The sequence below is a fragment of the Giraffa tippelskirchi genome, chromosome 1 (genome assembly GCF_054371585.1).
Source record: "Giraffa tippelskirchi isolate mGirTip1 chromosome 1, T2T-mGirTip1v1.2.pri, whole genome shotgun sequence".
NCBI lineage: Eukaryota > Metazoa > Chordata > Mammalia > Artiodactyla > Giraffidae > Giraffa > Giraffa tippelskirchi.
In genome coordinates, this window is record NC_137275.1 from 207,772,794 (window position 1) to 207,790,013 (window position 17,220).

General features: G+C 34.4%; 1 protein-coding gene and 1 long non-coding RNA gene across 3 annotated transcripts in view; one reads left to right on the forward strand and one right to left on the reverse strand.

Annotated features, from left to right (window-relative positions):
* The window catches only part of LOC145519862 (uncharacterized), a 279,023-nt gene that overhangs the window by 12,725 nt on the left and 249,078 nt on the right, over positions 1-17,220 (reverse strand). The window lies entirely within an intron of this gene.
* The window catches only part of CYLC2 (cylicin 2), a 35,615-nt gene that overhangs the window by 132 nt on the left and 18,263 nt on the right, over positions 1-17,220 (forward strand). For both annotated transcript variants that reach the window (XM_081524553.1, XM_081524547.1), the window contains exons 2-3: positions 14,296-14,336; positions 15,647-15,768. In XM_081524553.1, coding sequence (XP_081380679.1) covers positions 14,296-14,336; positions 15,647-15,768 — 163 coding nt within the window. The remainder of the gene's footprint in view (positions 1-14,295; positions 14,337-15,646; positions 15,769-17,220) is intronic.

A 17,220-nucleotide genomic window follows, 5' to 3' on the forward strand; every position in this document is an offset into this window, starting at 1 on the left:
CAGTGTAAAGAGATGCTTGCTATATTATTTTATTCCATTGACAAGCAGAGAGCATGTGTTTGGTAGACACTTATGTTCTCAAGCAGCATCATAAGTTATTTTGATCCAAGACTTAACTAGTTCATTCACTGAAGTAGTATATATATATATATATATGACAATGGATAATTCTTTTTCAATGTGATTCTTCATTTTTTATTATATTGTATTTTGGATCACATAAAATGAAAGAATACATGATTGATATTCGGAGAACTATCAGCTCCTTAGAGGCCATTTGGAAATTAATGGGAACATATTCTTTGTCACAGTGACTAAGGAATGTTACTAAAATTTAGGGGACATAGGTCAAGGGTGAGAAAACCTTGGTAGTAAGTGGTGCAGCCCAACATAAAGAACAACTAAACACTAAATGTATCTCCTTGAGAAATATTGAGTATGCAAAAGTACTTTGCAATTAGAAGCAGATTATCCAGACCTAGGATGATAATAGTATACTTATTCTTAAATTATCTTGTGTTAAAATGAGCTAGAAAAATAAAACTTTTCAATTATTTAAAGCTTTTTTTTACTGTGAAGACATGGAACAAAGGCAAAGGCATGTAACTCTGAAATATAAAGGAAAGTGTAACTGGGTTTTCTTTGGACACTACTGTTAAAGGAAAGATAAAACACAAATCTTGAAAATAAAACAGGCTTCCCTGTGCCTATCTCTTTATAATGCAATCATTACTTTAAAGGACAATCTTTAGCAAAATGTTTATAATTGTCATGATTGTTTTTTAGGTGTTGGGTGACTTGCTGACTATTTCACAGTAATCTCTGCTCAGGCATACACCATGACAGAATAACATTATATTGTAATTTCTTTAAAATGTTTCAGCGCAATAAAATACTGATGTTATTATTATCATGAGCATTGTGTAGCTTTCAAAGAATTTTACCATAATGGTTAAAAACTTTATTTTTGGTTTTAGGACTATTTTTATAATGTTGGTTTCTACTGTAATCCCCAAACACTTGTGCTATTGTAGAATAAAAGTGTGGTTGAATTCATAATCAAATAGCTTCATTTTTGGCCAATAAAATACAAAAATCCTTAATAAAATTATCATTTGCCTTCTGTCTCAAGTGGCAAATTCTCATTTTGAAATGCAGAAAATAAATTTCTACCTTGTCTTTCCTCTGAATTTGTCCGGCAATGATAGGAACTTAATATTAGGCTTACGTTTCTGTTCCATGACTACCAACTTTGTCCCTGATAAATAAAATTCTTCTCATTGAGCTCACTATGCCTTCCTCGCATTTATTCTTCTTTAGTATCTTTATTCATCCGAACCTGAAGAGTTTTACCTCGTCTTGCTTTCACCTCTAATTCAGGTTGTGTCAGTCAACTCTATCCTTCCATTACTAATTTTAAGTTGGTCTAGGACATCTGAAGGAAGTGTAGAGGTTTTCCCCAAAATTTGGCATTACATATGGTATCTAGAAATCTGAACTTCAAAAACTTCCAGAGTTAGCTTCTCCATCTCATATCCATTGTGCATTTTATCTTTCTCTCCCTTACATTGCATTAATAAGTTCTTTCTTACTCTCTTGGCCTAGAGAGTCACCTTGATATAGAACAGGGTTTACCAACCTTGGTACAGTTAACATTTTAGGAGGGATAACTCTTTTTTGGAGTTGAAGACAGGGTAGGGGGGGTGCGGGAAGGAATGGGAGTCCTGTGCATTGTAAGATGTGTAGCAGCATTCTTACCCACTAGATGTCAGTATCAGCAAATGTGTGTGTGCACACTTGCAGCCATCCCTCACCAAGAAAATCCCATGTGGCTCTTGACATTTGCCTTTATTTAGAGACACCTCTGCAAATACAAGATTGACTCAGGCTCCTGTCAGTCTCTGGAAAACCTTTTGCTAAGTCTTCTGTGCCCTTATTTACTATGCAACTGATACAGAGCCCAAAAATCCAAAACCTGTTGACTGGATATATTGGGATAGTCACACATAAAATCTGTCTACTGGCATTTCAAATGAAACTGCAGGCACCAAGATATGGAAGCAATGTAAATATCCATCAACAGATGAATGGATAAAGATGATATATATGCCACATCTCAGTCACATCTGATTCTTTGTGACCCAATGGACTATAGCCTGCCAGGCTCCTCTGTCCATGAAATTTTCTAGGCAAGAATACTGGAGTGGGTTGCCATTTCCTACTCCAAGGGATCTTCCTAATCCAGAGATCAAAACTGTGTCCCTTGTGTCTCCTCAATTGGCAGGCATATTCTTTACCACTGTGGTGGTATCTGGGAAGCCACTATATAAATATACATATTATTATACATATGTGCATAAGGAGAAGGAAATGGTGATAAACTCCAGTGTTTTTGCCTGAAGAATCCCACGGACAGGGGAGCCTGGTGGACTACAGTTCATGGGCTGCAAAGAGTCAGACACAACTGAGCACATGTCTGACTCGTGCTCATTTATATATTTATGTATATACACACATATATATGTATTTCATATATATGTATGAAATAGAATATGGCTCAGCCATAAAAAAAGAATGAAATTGTGCTCAGTTCAGTTCAGTTCAGTCACTCAGTCATGTCCGACTCTTTGCGACCCCATGAACTGCAGCACGCCAGGCCTCTCTGTCCATCACCAACTCCCGGAGTCTACCCAAACCCATGTCCATTGAATCAGTGATGCCATCCAACCATCTCATCATCTGTTGTCCCCTTCTCCTCTTGCCCCCGATCCTACCCAGCATTAGGGTCTTTTCCAATGAGTCAACTCGTCGCATGAGGTGGCCAAAGTATTGGAGTTTCAGCTTCAACATCAGTCCTTCCAATGAACACCCAGGATTGATCTCCTTTAGGATGGATTGATTGGATCTCCTTGCAGTCCAAGGGACTCTCAAGAGTCTTCTCCAACACCATAGTTCAAAAGCTACTCTAACAAAATAGATGGACTTGAAGAATGCTATGTTAAGTAAAATAAGTTAGAGAAAGAAAAATACTGCATGATATCACACATAGAACCTAAAAAAATAAAACACACTAGTGAATATAACAAACAAGAAATAGACTCAGAGATATAGAAGACAAACTTGTGGTTACCAGTGGGGAGAGGAAAGTGAGGAAGGGCAATAAAGAGGGAGGCAATAAGAGTTGCACAAACTAGTATAAATAAATTAAGCTACAATGATATATTGTAAAACATAGTGAATATAGCCAATATTTTATAATAAGTGTAAATAGAAATGGAACATAACCTTTAAAATTGTACATCTACTATACTTTAACATAAAAAGACTTCAACAAAATGAAATTGGAGGCAATGTCACATTATTGAGAGTCCTTACCCTATGATTTTATTATTCATTTTTATAACTATTTCCAAACAGAGATACTATTAAAGGAAAAAGTAAAAGCAGGTATTTTGTTCTATATATTAAGTTTCCAGGCCAAAACTAAATCCTACAAACTTGGTTAAATGTAAACCTTTTAATAAAGTACTTTTTCCAGTGGTAATATAGAAACAGATTTTTCTCTAAAAATATGATCCCCTCATGTCTCTTACTTTGGGACCTCAACCTTTTATTCAGGAATATCTAAAGCTAGCTTCCCTTTGTTAAGTTATGAACATATTATATTCCATAATGCTGACAATGTGTATCTTCTTTACATAAAGAAGCTCACATATACTGAAACTTTTTTCTAACAATTAGATGTGTGGATTTGAAGTAAAGGTAGATTTGTGGCTTCTGTGTTTCATTTAATCTTAGTTAAGATGAAGTATTAGTTGCTCTGTATGTATGTATATATGTATAATACTTCTTGTGTGTGTGTGTGTGCGCGTGTACGCACGCATGTGTGCGTGAACTAAGTGGCTTCAGTTGTATCCAATTCTTTGTGGCCCTATGGAGGACTCTACCAGGCTTCTCTGTCCATGGGGATTCTCCAGCCAAGAATACTGGAGTGGGTTGCCATACTCTCCTCCAGGGGATCTTCCCTACCCTGAGATCGAACTCACATCTCCCGTATTGTAGGTGGATTCTTTACAGTCCGAGCCACCAGGGAAGCCCAAAGACTTTAATATATATATTCAAAGACCTTAATTCAAACACGAATCGTATCACAAAATAACAGCCTTTCGACTTAATGTTTGTGTTTCTTCTTTTTAAAGTAATTAAATTAGACCATTTCCAAACTTTTGAGGGACTTCTTTAATGAAGGGTAGAAATAAATTTATATTCACATAAAAATAGTTTTTAATAAAACCTATTAAAACATATACTGGGAGTTTGTGGGTTTTTTTTTTTTTTCATAAAAAACTTCAAAAATTAAATCTGAATACATCCTGGTCTAAAAAAAATTTCTTGACTGTTACAGAGAGGCAAGGAGAGAGATTCGATTACTAGCAGAACCAGACTTAGGGGAACTATCGAGTCCTAAAATAGTAAACTGATTTAGCTGCTTATGATGTGTGTAAATTTAAATAAAGAGTGAGAACTATGATATTTGGATCATTGCTATTTTGAGGTCCTACAAATTCTTTTCAGTAAAAATAAAATTAACTGCATTGAATTGTCATTAACCCTAACCTAGCCAACCTTAAGAAACAGGAATTTCAACCATATCATTAAGTTACATTTTGCCAGTTTATACTCAGTCCATTCCTCCCCTCTTCATAAATGGCTACTAAGTTACCATTGAAAATCGTTCCTATTCCTGAAATTCATAGAAATTAAATCATAACATATATATGCTTTAGTTTTTGGTTTCTAGAATTTTTTTCTTTCAGTATAGCATTTTTTGAATCATCCGTGTTGCCATGTTGCATACACTAGTAATTCATTCCTCTACATTGCTGAGTAGTATTCCATTACATGAATATACTGTACTTAGTTTACCCATTCCCCAATTGATTACTTTAGTTTTTGATTACTATGGGGTACTTCAGTTTTGGCTTCTTATGAATAAGGCTGCTATATATATTTTCCCCAGTTTTTGGTAGAGTTCTCTTGGGTAAGCTACTAGTAAAAATGCTGAACCATAAAACATGTGTATATTTAACTTTATTTTAAAAATATCAAATTACATTCAAAATTGATAGTACTATTTGTATATCCATCATTGATGATGAACATGTCAGATGTTCTGTATTGTAACTGATGACTGGTGTCATTAATCCTTAAAACTTTAGATATTCTAGTGGGTTTAAAGGGTTCTTTTATTTCTAATCAGAGAAATATATATTTTTATGTGTATACTTTTTTCCTTTTCATCCTTCACTTCCCAGAGGATTTTTCTTTTTTAGTTACTTACATAGGTCTTATATATTTCAATAAAATTGTTTTAAAATAATTTATGTTATTACAAGTTATATTCTATTGTTTCCTTAAATGTATATTCTCTTTTATAATTATAAAATATAATTAATTTATATAATTAGAGCTTATATCATATGATCTTATTACATTCACTAAATATCTCTAAGTAATTATTTTTTAGCTGTCATTCAATATAGTATTTATTCAATCATCTGCTCTGTGAATAAAGACCATTTTCCTTCCTCTCCAGTCTTAATGCTTTTATTGCCTTATTCAACAAACAGGGACTAGGTTACAACTCAGGAATGAAGTGAATATCCATAACTTGTTTACAGATTTTAGAGGAAAGACAGTCAATATTCCACCATTAAATAATTTTAATAATAAGTATTGTCTAGACTCATTTTATCTATTTGAGGAAGATGTGTTCTATTTTTTGTTTTCTCAGACTCTTTAATTATGAATGAATGCTACCTTTTTGCAAAATTTCTAAATATTTTGAGATGATCAAGAGGATTTTCTTATATTTTTTGAAGTAATTACACCGATTAATTCATATACATTAAACCAACAAATTTACATTCCAGAGAGTAAACCTCAATGATCATGATGTATTAGATTTTACATATATTACATATTTTTAAGCACGAATAATTAAGAAATTGTTAAGGAATTTTGTGTCTGCAATAATGCATAGTATTAGTCTATAATATACATTTCTGGTAATGTTCTTGAGACATTTTGATGACAGTGTTGTTTATATTAGTCTCAAGAATGGGTTTCAACCTCTGCTCCCTCTTGTTTCTGAAAAAATTATGTAGAGTTAATATTTTTTCCTTAAGTTTTACATTTGATTTATCAATAAAACACTATGAGCCTGTGCTTTGCTTTCTGTGAAGCTTTAAGATAATAGATGAAATTTATTTAATAGTTATTGGACTATTCACCATTTTATTGTTTCATTGAGTGTCAGTACTGATAAACAATCCTGGAGAAGAGAATGGCTACCCACTCCAGTATCCTTGCCTGGAAAATTTTATGGATAGAGGAGCCTGGTGGGCTACATTCCATGGGGTCGCAAAGTGTTGGACACAGCTGAGAGACTAACACACTTATTGGTAAATAAACAAATTTTACAAGGAACTCATCTATTTCACTTAAGTTGTTCAATTTACTATAATAAAGTTATTACTGATATAGCTCATTATCCTTTAAAATATATATAATTATAAAAATAAAACCTTCATCTGTCCTGATACTGGTAATCTGTGTATTCTCTCTCTTTTTCTAATTAGTCTTTTTAAAAGTCAATACATTTTAATAATCTTTTCAAAAAGCAAACATTGGATTTTTATATTTGCTCTAATTTTTTTAAATTATCATTTTATATTGGAATATAGCTGATTTGCAGCTTTCAGGTGTACAACAAAGTAACTCAGTTATACATATACATGGGCCAACTTTTTTTCAAATACTTTTCCCGTTGAGGTTATTTCAGAATGTTGATCAAGGTTTCTTGTGCTATACAGTAGGTCCTTCTTGGTTATCTACTTTTAAATACAGTAGTATGTATATGGCAACCCAGGCACCCAATTTATTCATGCCCCCACTTTTCCACTTTGGTAACCATAAGGTTTGTTTTTAAGTCTGTGAGTTCTTTTCTGCTTTGTAAATAAGTTCATTTGTATCTTTTTATTAAGATTCCACATATAAGTGATTATGATGTTTATCATCATCTAACATACTTAATATGATAATCTCCAGGTCCATCCATGTTGTTAACACATGACATTATTTCATTCTTTTTAATGACTAATATTCCATTATATATGTGTACCATATCTTTTTTATCCATTCCTTCATCAATCGACATTTAGGCTGTTTCCATGTCTTGTTTATTGTAAACAATGCTGCAATAAACAATGGGGTGCATGTACACTTCCAAACCATATTTTCCTTCAGATATATGCCAAGGAGTGGGATTGTTGAATCATATGATAGCTTTATTTTTTTCAGGAACCTTCATACTGTTCTCCATACTGGCTATACCAATTTACATTCCCACCAACAATATAGGTGGGTTCGCTTTTTGCCACATTCTCTCCAGCATTCATTGTTTGTAGACTTTTTGATGATGGCCATTCTGACTGCTATGAAGTGATCTCATTGTAGTTATGATTTGCATTTCTCTAATAATTAGTGAAGGTGAGCATCTTTTCACGTGTCTTTTGGACATCTCTATGTCTTCTTTAAAGAAATGTCTATTTAGGTCTTTTGCTCACTTTTTGATTGGGTTCTTTATTCTTTTGGCATTGAGCTGAGTGTGCTGTTTGTAAATTTTGGAGATTAATCACTTCTTGGATGCATTGTTGGTAAATATTTTCTCCCATTCTGTGGATTGTCTTTTCTTTTTGTTTATGGTTTCTTTTGCTGTGAAAAATCTTTTGAGTGTAATTAGGTGACATTTGTTTATTTTTATTTCCATTATTCTGGGAGATGGAATATATATATGCAGCAAAAAATATATTGCTACAATTTATGTCAAAGAGCATTGCAATATATTGTGCACTTATGTTTCCTTCTAAGAGTTTTATAGTATCTGGTCTCAGATTTAGGTCTTTAATCCACTCTGAGTTTGTTCTTGTGTATGGTGTGATCAGATGTTTTAAATTTATTCTTTTACATGTAGCAATTCAGTTCTCCCAGAATCATTTATTGAAAAGACCGTGTCTTCTCCATTGCATATTCTTAATTCTTCATCACAGATTAGAGGAAATGCTTTCAAGCTTTTCAACATTGAGTACGATGTTAGTTGTAGGTTTGAAATATATAGCCTTTATTATATTGAGGCATGTGCCCTCATTGCCCACTTTCTGGAGAGTTTTTATCATAAATGCTTGTTGAATTTGGTCAAAAGCTTTTTATCATCTATTGAGATGATCATATGGTTTTTAGTCTTCAATGTGTTAATGTGGTGTAACACACTATTCGATTTGTAGATATAGAAAACTGCTTGTATTCTCGGGATAAATCCCACTTAATAGTGGTGTATGATCCTTTAATATACTGAAGGGATTTCATTTGCTAGTATTTTGTTGAGAATTTTTGCATCTATATTCATCAGTTTATTGGCCTGTAATTTTCTATTTTTTGTGGTGTTTTCGGTTTTGGCATTGTGGTGATGGTGGCCTCACAGAATGAGCTTTGGCATGTCTCTTCCTCTGTATTTTTTTTTTTTTTTTGGAATAGTTTCAGAAGGATGGCTTCCCTGGTGACTCAGTGGCAAAGAATCCACCTGCCAATGCAGGTGATATGGGTTCAATCCCTGGGTCAGAAAGATCCCCTGAAGAAGGAAATGACAACCCACCAATTCTTCTCTAAATATTTGAGAGATTTTGCCTGTGAAACCATCTGGTCCAGGACTTTTGGTTGTTGGGAACTTATAAATCACAGTTTCAATTTCAGTACTTGTGATTGGTCTCTTCATATTTTCTATTTCTTCCTAGTTCAGTCTTGGGAGATTGTAATTTTCTAAGAATTTGTCCATTTCTTCTAGATTGTCCATTTTATTGGCATATAATGGCTTCAGTAATCTCTTATGATATTTTGTATTTCTTTGATGTCAGCTCTAACTTCTTTCTCATTTGCTATTTTATTGATTTGGGCCCTCTTCCTTTTTCTCTTAATGAGTCTCACTAACAGTTTATCAATTTTGTTTATCTTTTCAAAGAACCAGCTTTTAGTTTATTAATCTTTTCTATTGTATTTTCATCTCTATTTCATTTATTTATGCTGTTATCTTTATGATTTTTGTCCTACTAATTTTACGTTTAGTTACTTCTTTAGTTACTTTAGGGTAAGGTTAGGTTGTTTATTAGAGATTTTTCTTGTTGTCTCATGTAAGATTGTATTGCTATAAACTTTCCTCTGAGAACTGCTTTTGCTCTGTCTCACAAGTTTTGAATTGTGATGCTCTCATTGTCATTTGTCTCTAGGTATTTTTTAATTTCTTCTTTGATTTTTTCAATGACCCATTGATTGTTACTAGCAGTTTTGTTTTTTTTTTTTAGTCTCTACATGTTTCTGTTTTCTAGGCTTTTTTTTTAAAGTTGATTACTAATGTAATAGTCATGTGGTCAGAAAATATGCTTGATATGATTTCAACTTTCTTAAATTAACCAAGGCTCATTTTGACGCCCAGAATGTGATCAATCCTGAGGAATGTTCCATGTACATTTGAAAAAAAATGCATTATGCTGCTTATGATGCAATGTTCTACAAATATCAATTAAGTTCCCCTATAAATATCAAGTAATTATGTGAACATTTTTTTTCAAATCCTAAAAATAAATTCTTAAAGTACAGGAGGCAGTGATCAAGTCCATCCCCAAGAAAAAGAAATGCAAAAATTCAAAACGGTTGTCTGAGGGGGGCCTTAAAAATAGTTAAGAAAAGAAGAGAAGTGAAAGGCAAAGTAGAAAAGCAAAAATATACCATGTGAATGCAGAGTTCCAAAGAATAGCAAGGAGAAATAAGAAAGCCTTCCTCAGTGATCAGTGCAAAGAAATAGAGAAAAACAATAGAATGGGAAAGACTAGAGATCTCTTCAAAAACTTAGAGAAACCAAGGGAACATTTCATGCAAAGATGGGCACAATAAAAGACAGAAACAGTATGGACCTAACAGAAGCAGAAGATATTGAGAGGTGGCAAGAATACAAAGAAGAAGATACAAAAAAGAGCTTAATGACCCAGATAACAATGATGGTGTGATCACTCACCTAGAGCCAGACATCCTGGAGTGCAAAGTCAAGTGGGCTTTAGGAAGCATCACTATGAACAAAGTTAGTGGAAGTGATGGAACTCCAGCTGAGCTATTTCAAATCCTAAACGATGATGTGGTGAAAGTGCTGCACTCAATATGCCAACAAATTTGGAAAACTCAGCAGTGGCCACAGCTGGAAAATGTCAGTTTTCATTCCAATCCCAAAGAAAGGCAATGCCAAAGAATGTTCAAACTACTGCACAATTGCACTCATCTCAAATACTAACAAAGAAATGCTCAAAATTCTCCAAGCCAGGCTTCAACAGTACATGAACTGAGAACTTCCAGATGTTCAAGCTGGATTAGAAAAGACAGAGGAACTACATATCAAATTGCCAACGTCTGTTGGATTATAGAAAAAAGCAAGAGAATTTCAGAAAAACATCTATTTCTGCTTCATTGACTACACTAAAACTTTTGACTGTGTTGGTCACAGCAAACTGTGAGAAATTCTTCAAGAGATGGGAGTACCAGACCACCTTACCTGCTTCATGTGAAAGCTGTATGCAGGTCAAGAAGCAACAGTTAGAACTCGACACCGAACAACAGGACTGGTTCCACATTGGGAAAGGAGTACGTCAAGGCTGTATATTGTCACCCTGCTTATTTAACTTATATGCAGAGTACATCATGTGAAATTCTGGGCTGGATAAAGCACAAGCTGGAATCAAGATTGCTGGGAGCAATATCAGTAACCTCAAATACACAGATGACATCACCTTTATGGCAGAAAGCAAAGAGGAACTAAAGAGCCTCTTGATGAAAGTGAAAGAGGAGAGTGAAAAATCTGTCTTAAAATTCAACATTCAAAAAACGAAGATCATGGCATCCTGTCCCATTACTTCATGGTTAATAGATGGGGAAACAATGGAAACAGTGACCGACTTTTCCTCTCTTGGGCTCCAAAAATCTGCAGATGGTGACTGCAGCCATGAAATTAAAAGACATTTGCTCCTTGAAAGAAAAGCTATTTCCAACTTAGACAGCATATTAACAAGCAGAGACATTACTTTGCCAACAAATTTCTGTCTAGCCAGTAGTCATGTATGGATATGAGAGTTGGGCCATAAAGAAGGCTGAGAGCTGAAGAATTGATTCTTTTGAATTGTGGTGTTGGAAAAGACTCTTCAGAGTCCCTTGGAGTGCAAGGAGATCAATCCAGTCCATCCTAAAGGAAATCAGTCCTGAATATTCATTGGAAGGACTGATGCTGAAACTGAAGTTCCAATACTTTGGCCACCTGAGAGAAGAGATGACTCATTGGAAAATACCTTGATGCTGGAAAAGATTGAAGGCAGGAGGATAAGTGGACAACAGAGGATGAGATGGTTGGATGGCATCACCGATTTAATGGACATGAGTTTCAACAAGCTGGGAGTTGGTGATGGACAGAGAAGCCTGGCATGTTGGAGTCAATCGGGTCACAAAGTGTTGGACACAACTGAGCAACTGAACTGATGAGTTCAAATCCTTGTTGTTCAAGGCTCAACTGTAATTTTGTTATTGATTTTTAATTCAATTGCTTTATGATCAAAGAATATTCCTCAGAGATTACATACAATTTCATGGACCATGCTTATGTACCACTTTAAAAATCTCATATATAATAACATGTTTCCTGTTTCAGAGCACTTAGGAAAAAAACGTTTATAACCATAATTGAAAATAAAAATTTTTCAGCAGTATATAAATGTACATTGGCTAAGATAGAAACCTAGAGATTTAGATATAGTTCAGTTCAGTTCAGTCACTCAGTCGTGTCTGACTCTTTGCGACCCCATGTATTGCAGCACGCCAGGCCCCCCTGTCTATCACCAACTCCCAGAGTTTACCCAAACCTATGTCCATTGAGTCGGTGATGCCATCCAAACTTCTCATCCTCTGTCATCCCCTTCTCCTCCTGCCCCCAATCCTACCCAGCATTAGGGTCTTTTCCAATGAGTCAGCTCTTCGCATGAGGTGGCCAAAGTATTGGCGTTTAAGCTTCAACATCAGTCCTTCCAATGAACACCCAGGACTGACCTCCTTTAGGATGGACTGGTTGGATCTTCTTGCAGTCCAAGGGACTCTCAAGAGTCTTCTCCAACACCACAGTTCAAAAGCATCAATTCTTCGGCGCTCAGCTTTCTTCACCGTCCAACTTTCACATCCATACACGACCACTGGAAAAACCATAGCCTTGACTAGACGGACCTTTGTTGGCAGAGTAATGTCTCTGCTTTTAAGTATGCTATCTAGGTTGGTCGTAACCTTCCTTCCAAGGAGTAAGCGTCTTTTAATTTCATGGTTGCAATCACCATCAGCAGTGATTTTGGAGCCCCCCAAAATAAGGTCTGACACTGTTTCCACTATTTCCCCATCTATTTGCCATGAAGTGATGGGACCAGATGCCATGATCTTAGTTTTCTGAACGTTGAGCTTTAAGCCAACTTTTTCACTCTCCTCTTTCACTTTCATCAAGAGGCTCTTTTGTTCTTTTTCACTTTCCGCCATAATGGTAGTGTCATCTGCATATCTGAGGTTATTGATATTTCTCCCGACAGTCTTGATTCCAGCTTGTGTTTCTTTCAGTCCAGCATTTCTCATGATGTACTCTGCATATAAGTTAAATAAGCAGGGTGACAGTATACATCCTTGATGTACTCCTTTTCCTATTTGGAACCAGTCTGTTGTTCAGTGTCAAGTTCTAACCGTTGCTTCCTGACCTGCATACAGGTTTCTCAAGAGACAGGTTAGATGGTCTGGCATTCCCATCTCTTTCAGAATGTTCCACAGTTTATTGTGATCCACACAGTCTAAGGCTTTGGCATAGTCAATAAAGCAGAAATGGATGTTTTTCTGGAATTCTCTTGCTTTTTTGATGATCTATCAGATGTTGGCAATTTGATCTCTGGTTCCTCTGCCTTTTCTAAAACCAGCTTGAACATCTGCAAGTTCACGGTTCACGTGTTGATGAAGCCTGGCTTGGAGAATTTTGAGCATTACTTTATAGCCGCTGCCCTCAGCCTCCAGCCCGGGGTAGCTCCTCTCAGCCACTGCCTCTGACCTCCTGCCCAGGGTAGCTCCTCTTGACCACCGCTTAGATATAGTAGGACAAGTAATCTTAATACACGTCCCCAGTCAAGGAATACTAGGTCAGATAACTTAATAGTCAATACATTTTAAATTTTATTCAATTAATTCATTCAAATTTTTGTAGAGTGGCAAACATGTGCCAGGTTTTGTGCTGGGAACTAAGATTGTAATGAAGCTACCAAGATACTTTTTTTTTTTTTTACTATATTTTATTAGTATTATTTATGTAATGTCAAAAAAGTAAAATGCTTTGTGGGTATGTGTGTTTTTCGGTGTATGCATGTGTGTGTTTGTGTGTGTGTAAAACTGAAACTCATGATCATCAATGACTTTATTTTTGTAATATAATCGGACAATGTATAAATATATTCCTTTAACAGATCTTATTATGTGCCTTAGTTAAAATAAATAAGAATTAGATGTAAAATGTTTCTTTGTGAGCCTAAACATATGCTTATAATACTAAGACAAATAGAAACTACTTTACAACATCAGTTTTATTTATCTTGAAAACATCAAATCCATATAAATAATTGTGGTAACCACTGACCAACACACACATACACACACACGCATCTCATGGAGAAACATGTTTGCCATTTAGTAATTTGGATTTGGTTAAATTCTGAGATTATTTTGAGGATCCGGTCTTACCTAGGCATAGTCTTTTTAAGACTATGTCTTATAATTCTTACAATGTCTTACAGTTCAATTTTAAGAGTCTTTGGAACACAAAGTGGGGAAAATTCTTTCATGGTTTCACATTAAAAATAAACCATGAATAAAATCAATATTTAAGTTATGTCATTGATGATTTTTTTTTCAAGAAATCTTTACCCACCTTTTTTTAGTTATGTTGAAGTTTGTGCTAAAAACACATATTTACTGCTCTCTATTTTTCTGTGTTGAAGTAATCTTACATAATAAACAGACCTAAGAATGCAAAATATTTCTCTAGCTTGTAGTGGCAAGTATTTATGTGTAATAATGACCATTAAATAGAGTGATTTCATATAAATTAATAAAAACTTTTCTCTCTTATTTTAATAGCCAAAAAATAAACTTTGGAACATATGATAATTACGTTCCAGGTAAGAAAGAGTTCATTTAAAAAAATGTATAAGTAATTTTAGGGATAAATGATAAAATAACAGCTGTTATGGAGTATTATTAAAAACCAACTTTTAATTTTTCAAGCACTTTTCTGATGGGTTGAGTAAATACCTTCTAAAGATATTTTGTGTTTAATTCAAAGAAAATTAAGTAAATATGTTTAGCAACATAAAGAAGGACATATTTACATGTTAGAACTCAAAGGTCAGAAAATCTTTTATGTGAAAGGCAGTGTAAAAAATGGATAAACAACTTCTCATCTGTGTCAGAAATGTCTTCTCCTACATTCCTGATACTCTGTACCAGACTTATAACTAACAAAAAATTTATTACTTGACAAGGCCAGTCAATCTGATGTTGAAGTAAGTGTGCGTGAGTGTTAGTTGCTTAGTCGTGCCCCTATGGACTGCAGCCCACCAGGCTCCTCTGTCCATGAGATTTTCCAGGCAAGGATAATGGAATGGGTTGCCATTTCCTTCTCTTTCTCTTATATCAAGTAATCAATTTTAACTCATATATTGAACTTAAACACATCTTTCATTTTGCATATTTTCTCATTGATCCTGATTCTGTCTTTAGGTGACTCACTGGACAAGTCTTATATATAGCATGTTTTGTACATATTTAAATTGAGTGAACATATCTCTTTCACTGGGCTCATTGGTAACCTCAATGTTTTTAACTGTTTATATTATAGTTTCTATGTAACTCAACCATCATAATCATAATTCTGTAGGTACTCCTTATCAATTTTCTTCATTAGTATATCACTTATAATAGTGCAATTCTTGGGCATATAACATATACTCTTGTAGCTTAGAAAATGATTAATAATTAAGAGAATCTTAGACTCAACCATATATTTACTGATTATTTTAAACAGGAAATGTGCTAAGTACTTTGGAAGCTACAGAAGTAGTTACCACATCCTCTGTTCTCAGTAGAATTGTATTCCAACCAAAAGAGCATTAAAAAAAAAAATCTAGAATGGAAGAGATAGAAGGATTAAGAGGAAACAGTAAAACTGCTTCTTTCTATTTACATTACAGACTAAATTAGTTTCACAATGACTATATAGCTAAGTACAAAGCTGGTCAAAATTTAAAAACAATCAAATTTAATTTCCTCATATTAATAATACAAAATTTCAAATATTACCAAATGCATGAAACCATAATTTGAATTGCTTATTTATTCATTTACATATAATTACCTTACTGCCATTTCAGACCTGATAAAATTCTATATACTCTGAGATGTATGCTTATTTTTTGTTTTTTTATTTCAGTCAGTGAATTAAGCAAAAAATCATGGAATCAGCAACACTTTGCTCTGGTATTTCCCAAACCACCAAGGCCAGGAAGAAGAAGGAGATCAAAACCTTCTGAACTACAAGAAAATAGAGTTCCTGTGAGTATTGAAAAGGTTATATGATTTTACTCATAATAATCTTAAAATCATGAATAGTTTATATATGTTATAGATCAGTGCTGACAATGGGATTTCTGTGATGATGGAAGTATTTTATATCTTTACATTCCAATTCCAATATTGCTACTGAACACTTGAAATGAGACTAGTGCAACTGAGCAATTGAATTTTACAATTCAGTTGGATTCAGTTCACATGTGGATTTTAAATAGCATACTGGACCATACGTGTGTGTTAAGTTGCTTCAGTCATGTCCATCTCTTTGCAACCTTATGGACTGTAGCCCACTGGTCTCCTCTGTCGATGAGATTCTCCAGGCAAGAACACTGGAGTGGACTGCCATGCCCTTCTCCAGGGGATCTTCCCAACCCAGGGATCTAACCCCCATCTCTTATGCCTCCTAAATTAGCAGGCAGCTTATTTACCACTAGTGGCTCCTGGGAAGTCCATGAATAGTACAGTTAAAGGTAACTCAATTCTACTACTTGGAGAAAGTAGATATATTTTATTTGCATTTCATTGTATAAAAATTATTCCCATATTTTCTATCAAATATTTGTTCAGCAATACCACATTACAGAAAATATGTATCCAAGAAGCATAGAAATCTGGAGATCCTAATGATACAGTTAGTATGAACATTCAGAAAATATTCCCCAGCTGGAGATATCCCCTCATTAGAATCATGGGGTTACATCATACACTGAGAAAGAAAGTTTCAAATGCCTTCTCATTTCCAGAAATACATAATTCAGAATTCTGAGCATTAGAAGATTAATATTTCCCAATGTTTCTGGGATCATCATAGAATATGAAGAATTTCAAGAAAAGTTTTCACAGAATGATGTATCTTCAACTCTTATTGATGTAACCCAGTTTCTTCTGTTTTTTCATGTTCTTTTTTTTCTCTTAATTGTTTGTTTTACCATTCATTAACATTCTTTCAAAAATTTATTATTTTTGCAATTAAGTTTTTTAAAATATTTGATTAGGAGTTGAAAACAGAATGCACCATTCTGCAGAAACTAGTTATCAACCAAAGGTTATTGCTTTCATTATTGCAAGTTCCTAGCTGATGCTCAAATTATATCTTGTCAAGGAGAGGAGTAGGCTTTTAATTTTAGCCACAGGTAGCATTCAAAATTCCAGAGACCTTGAATGTGACAATAGAGACCAGGATATGCTTGAACATGAAGCTCTTAGATATTAGAGAATAATTAGTTCCTGAGTTAGCACAGAAATGGAAAATGGGTAAGATATTCCAACAAGCTTCAAGAACACAGAGTTTAAAAAAAAGTCTTTCATGATTGTGAAGAGAGCTTCTGATATGTCAGAAAGTGGAGGTCTCTGAGAATTTTAACATAAATCTTGAGGGAATTATGAAGGTCCTCTGAATTAAAATTAGGCCTAAAATGAGGTATGGTTGTCCTT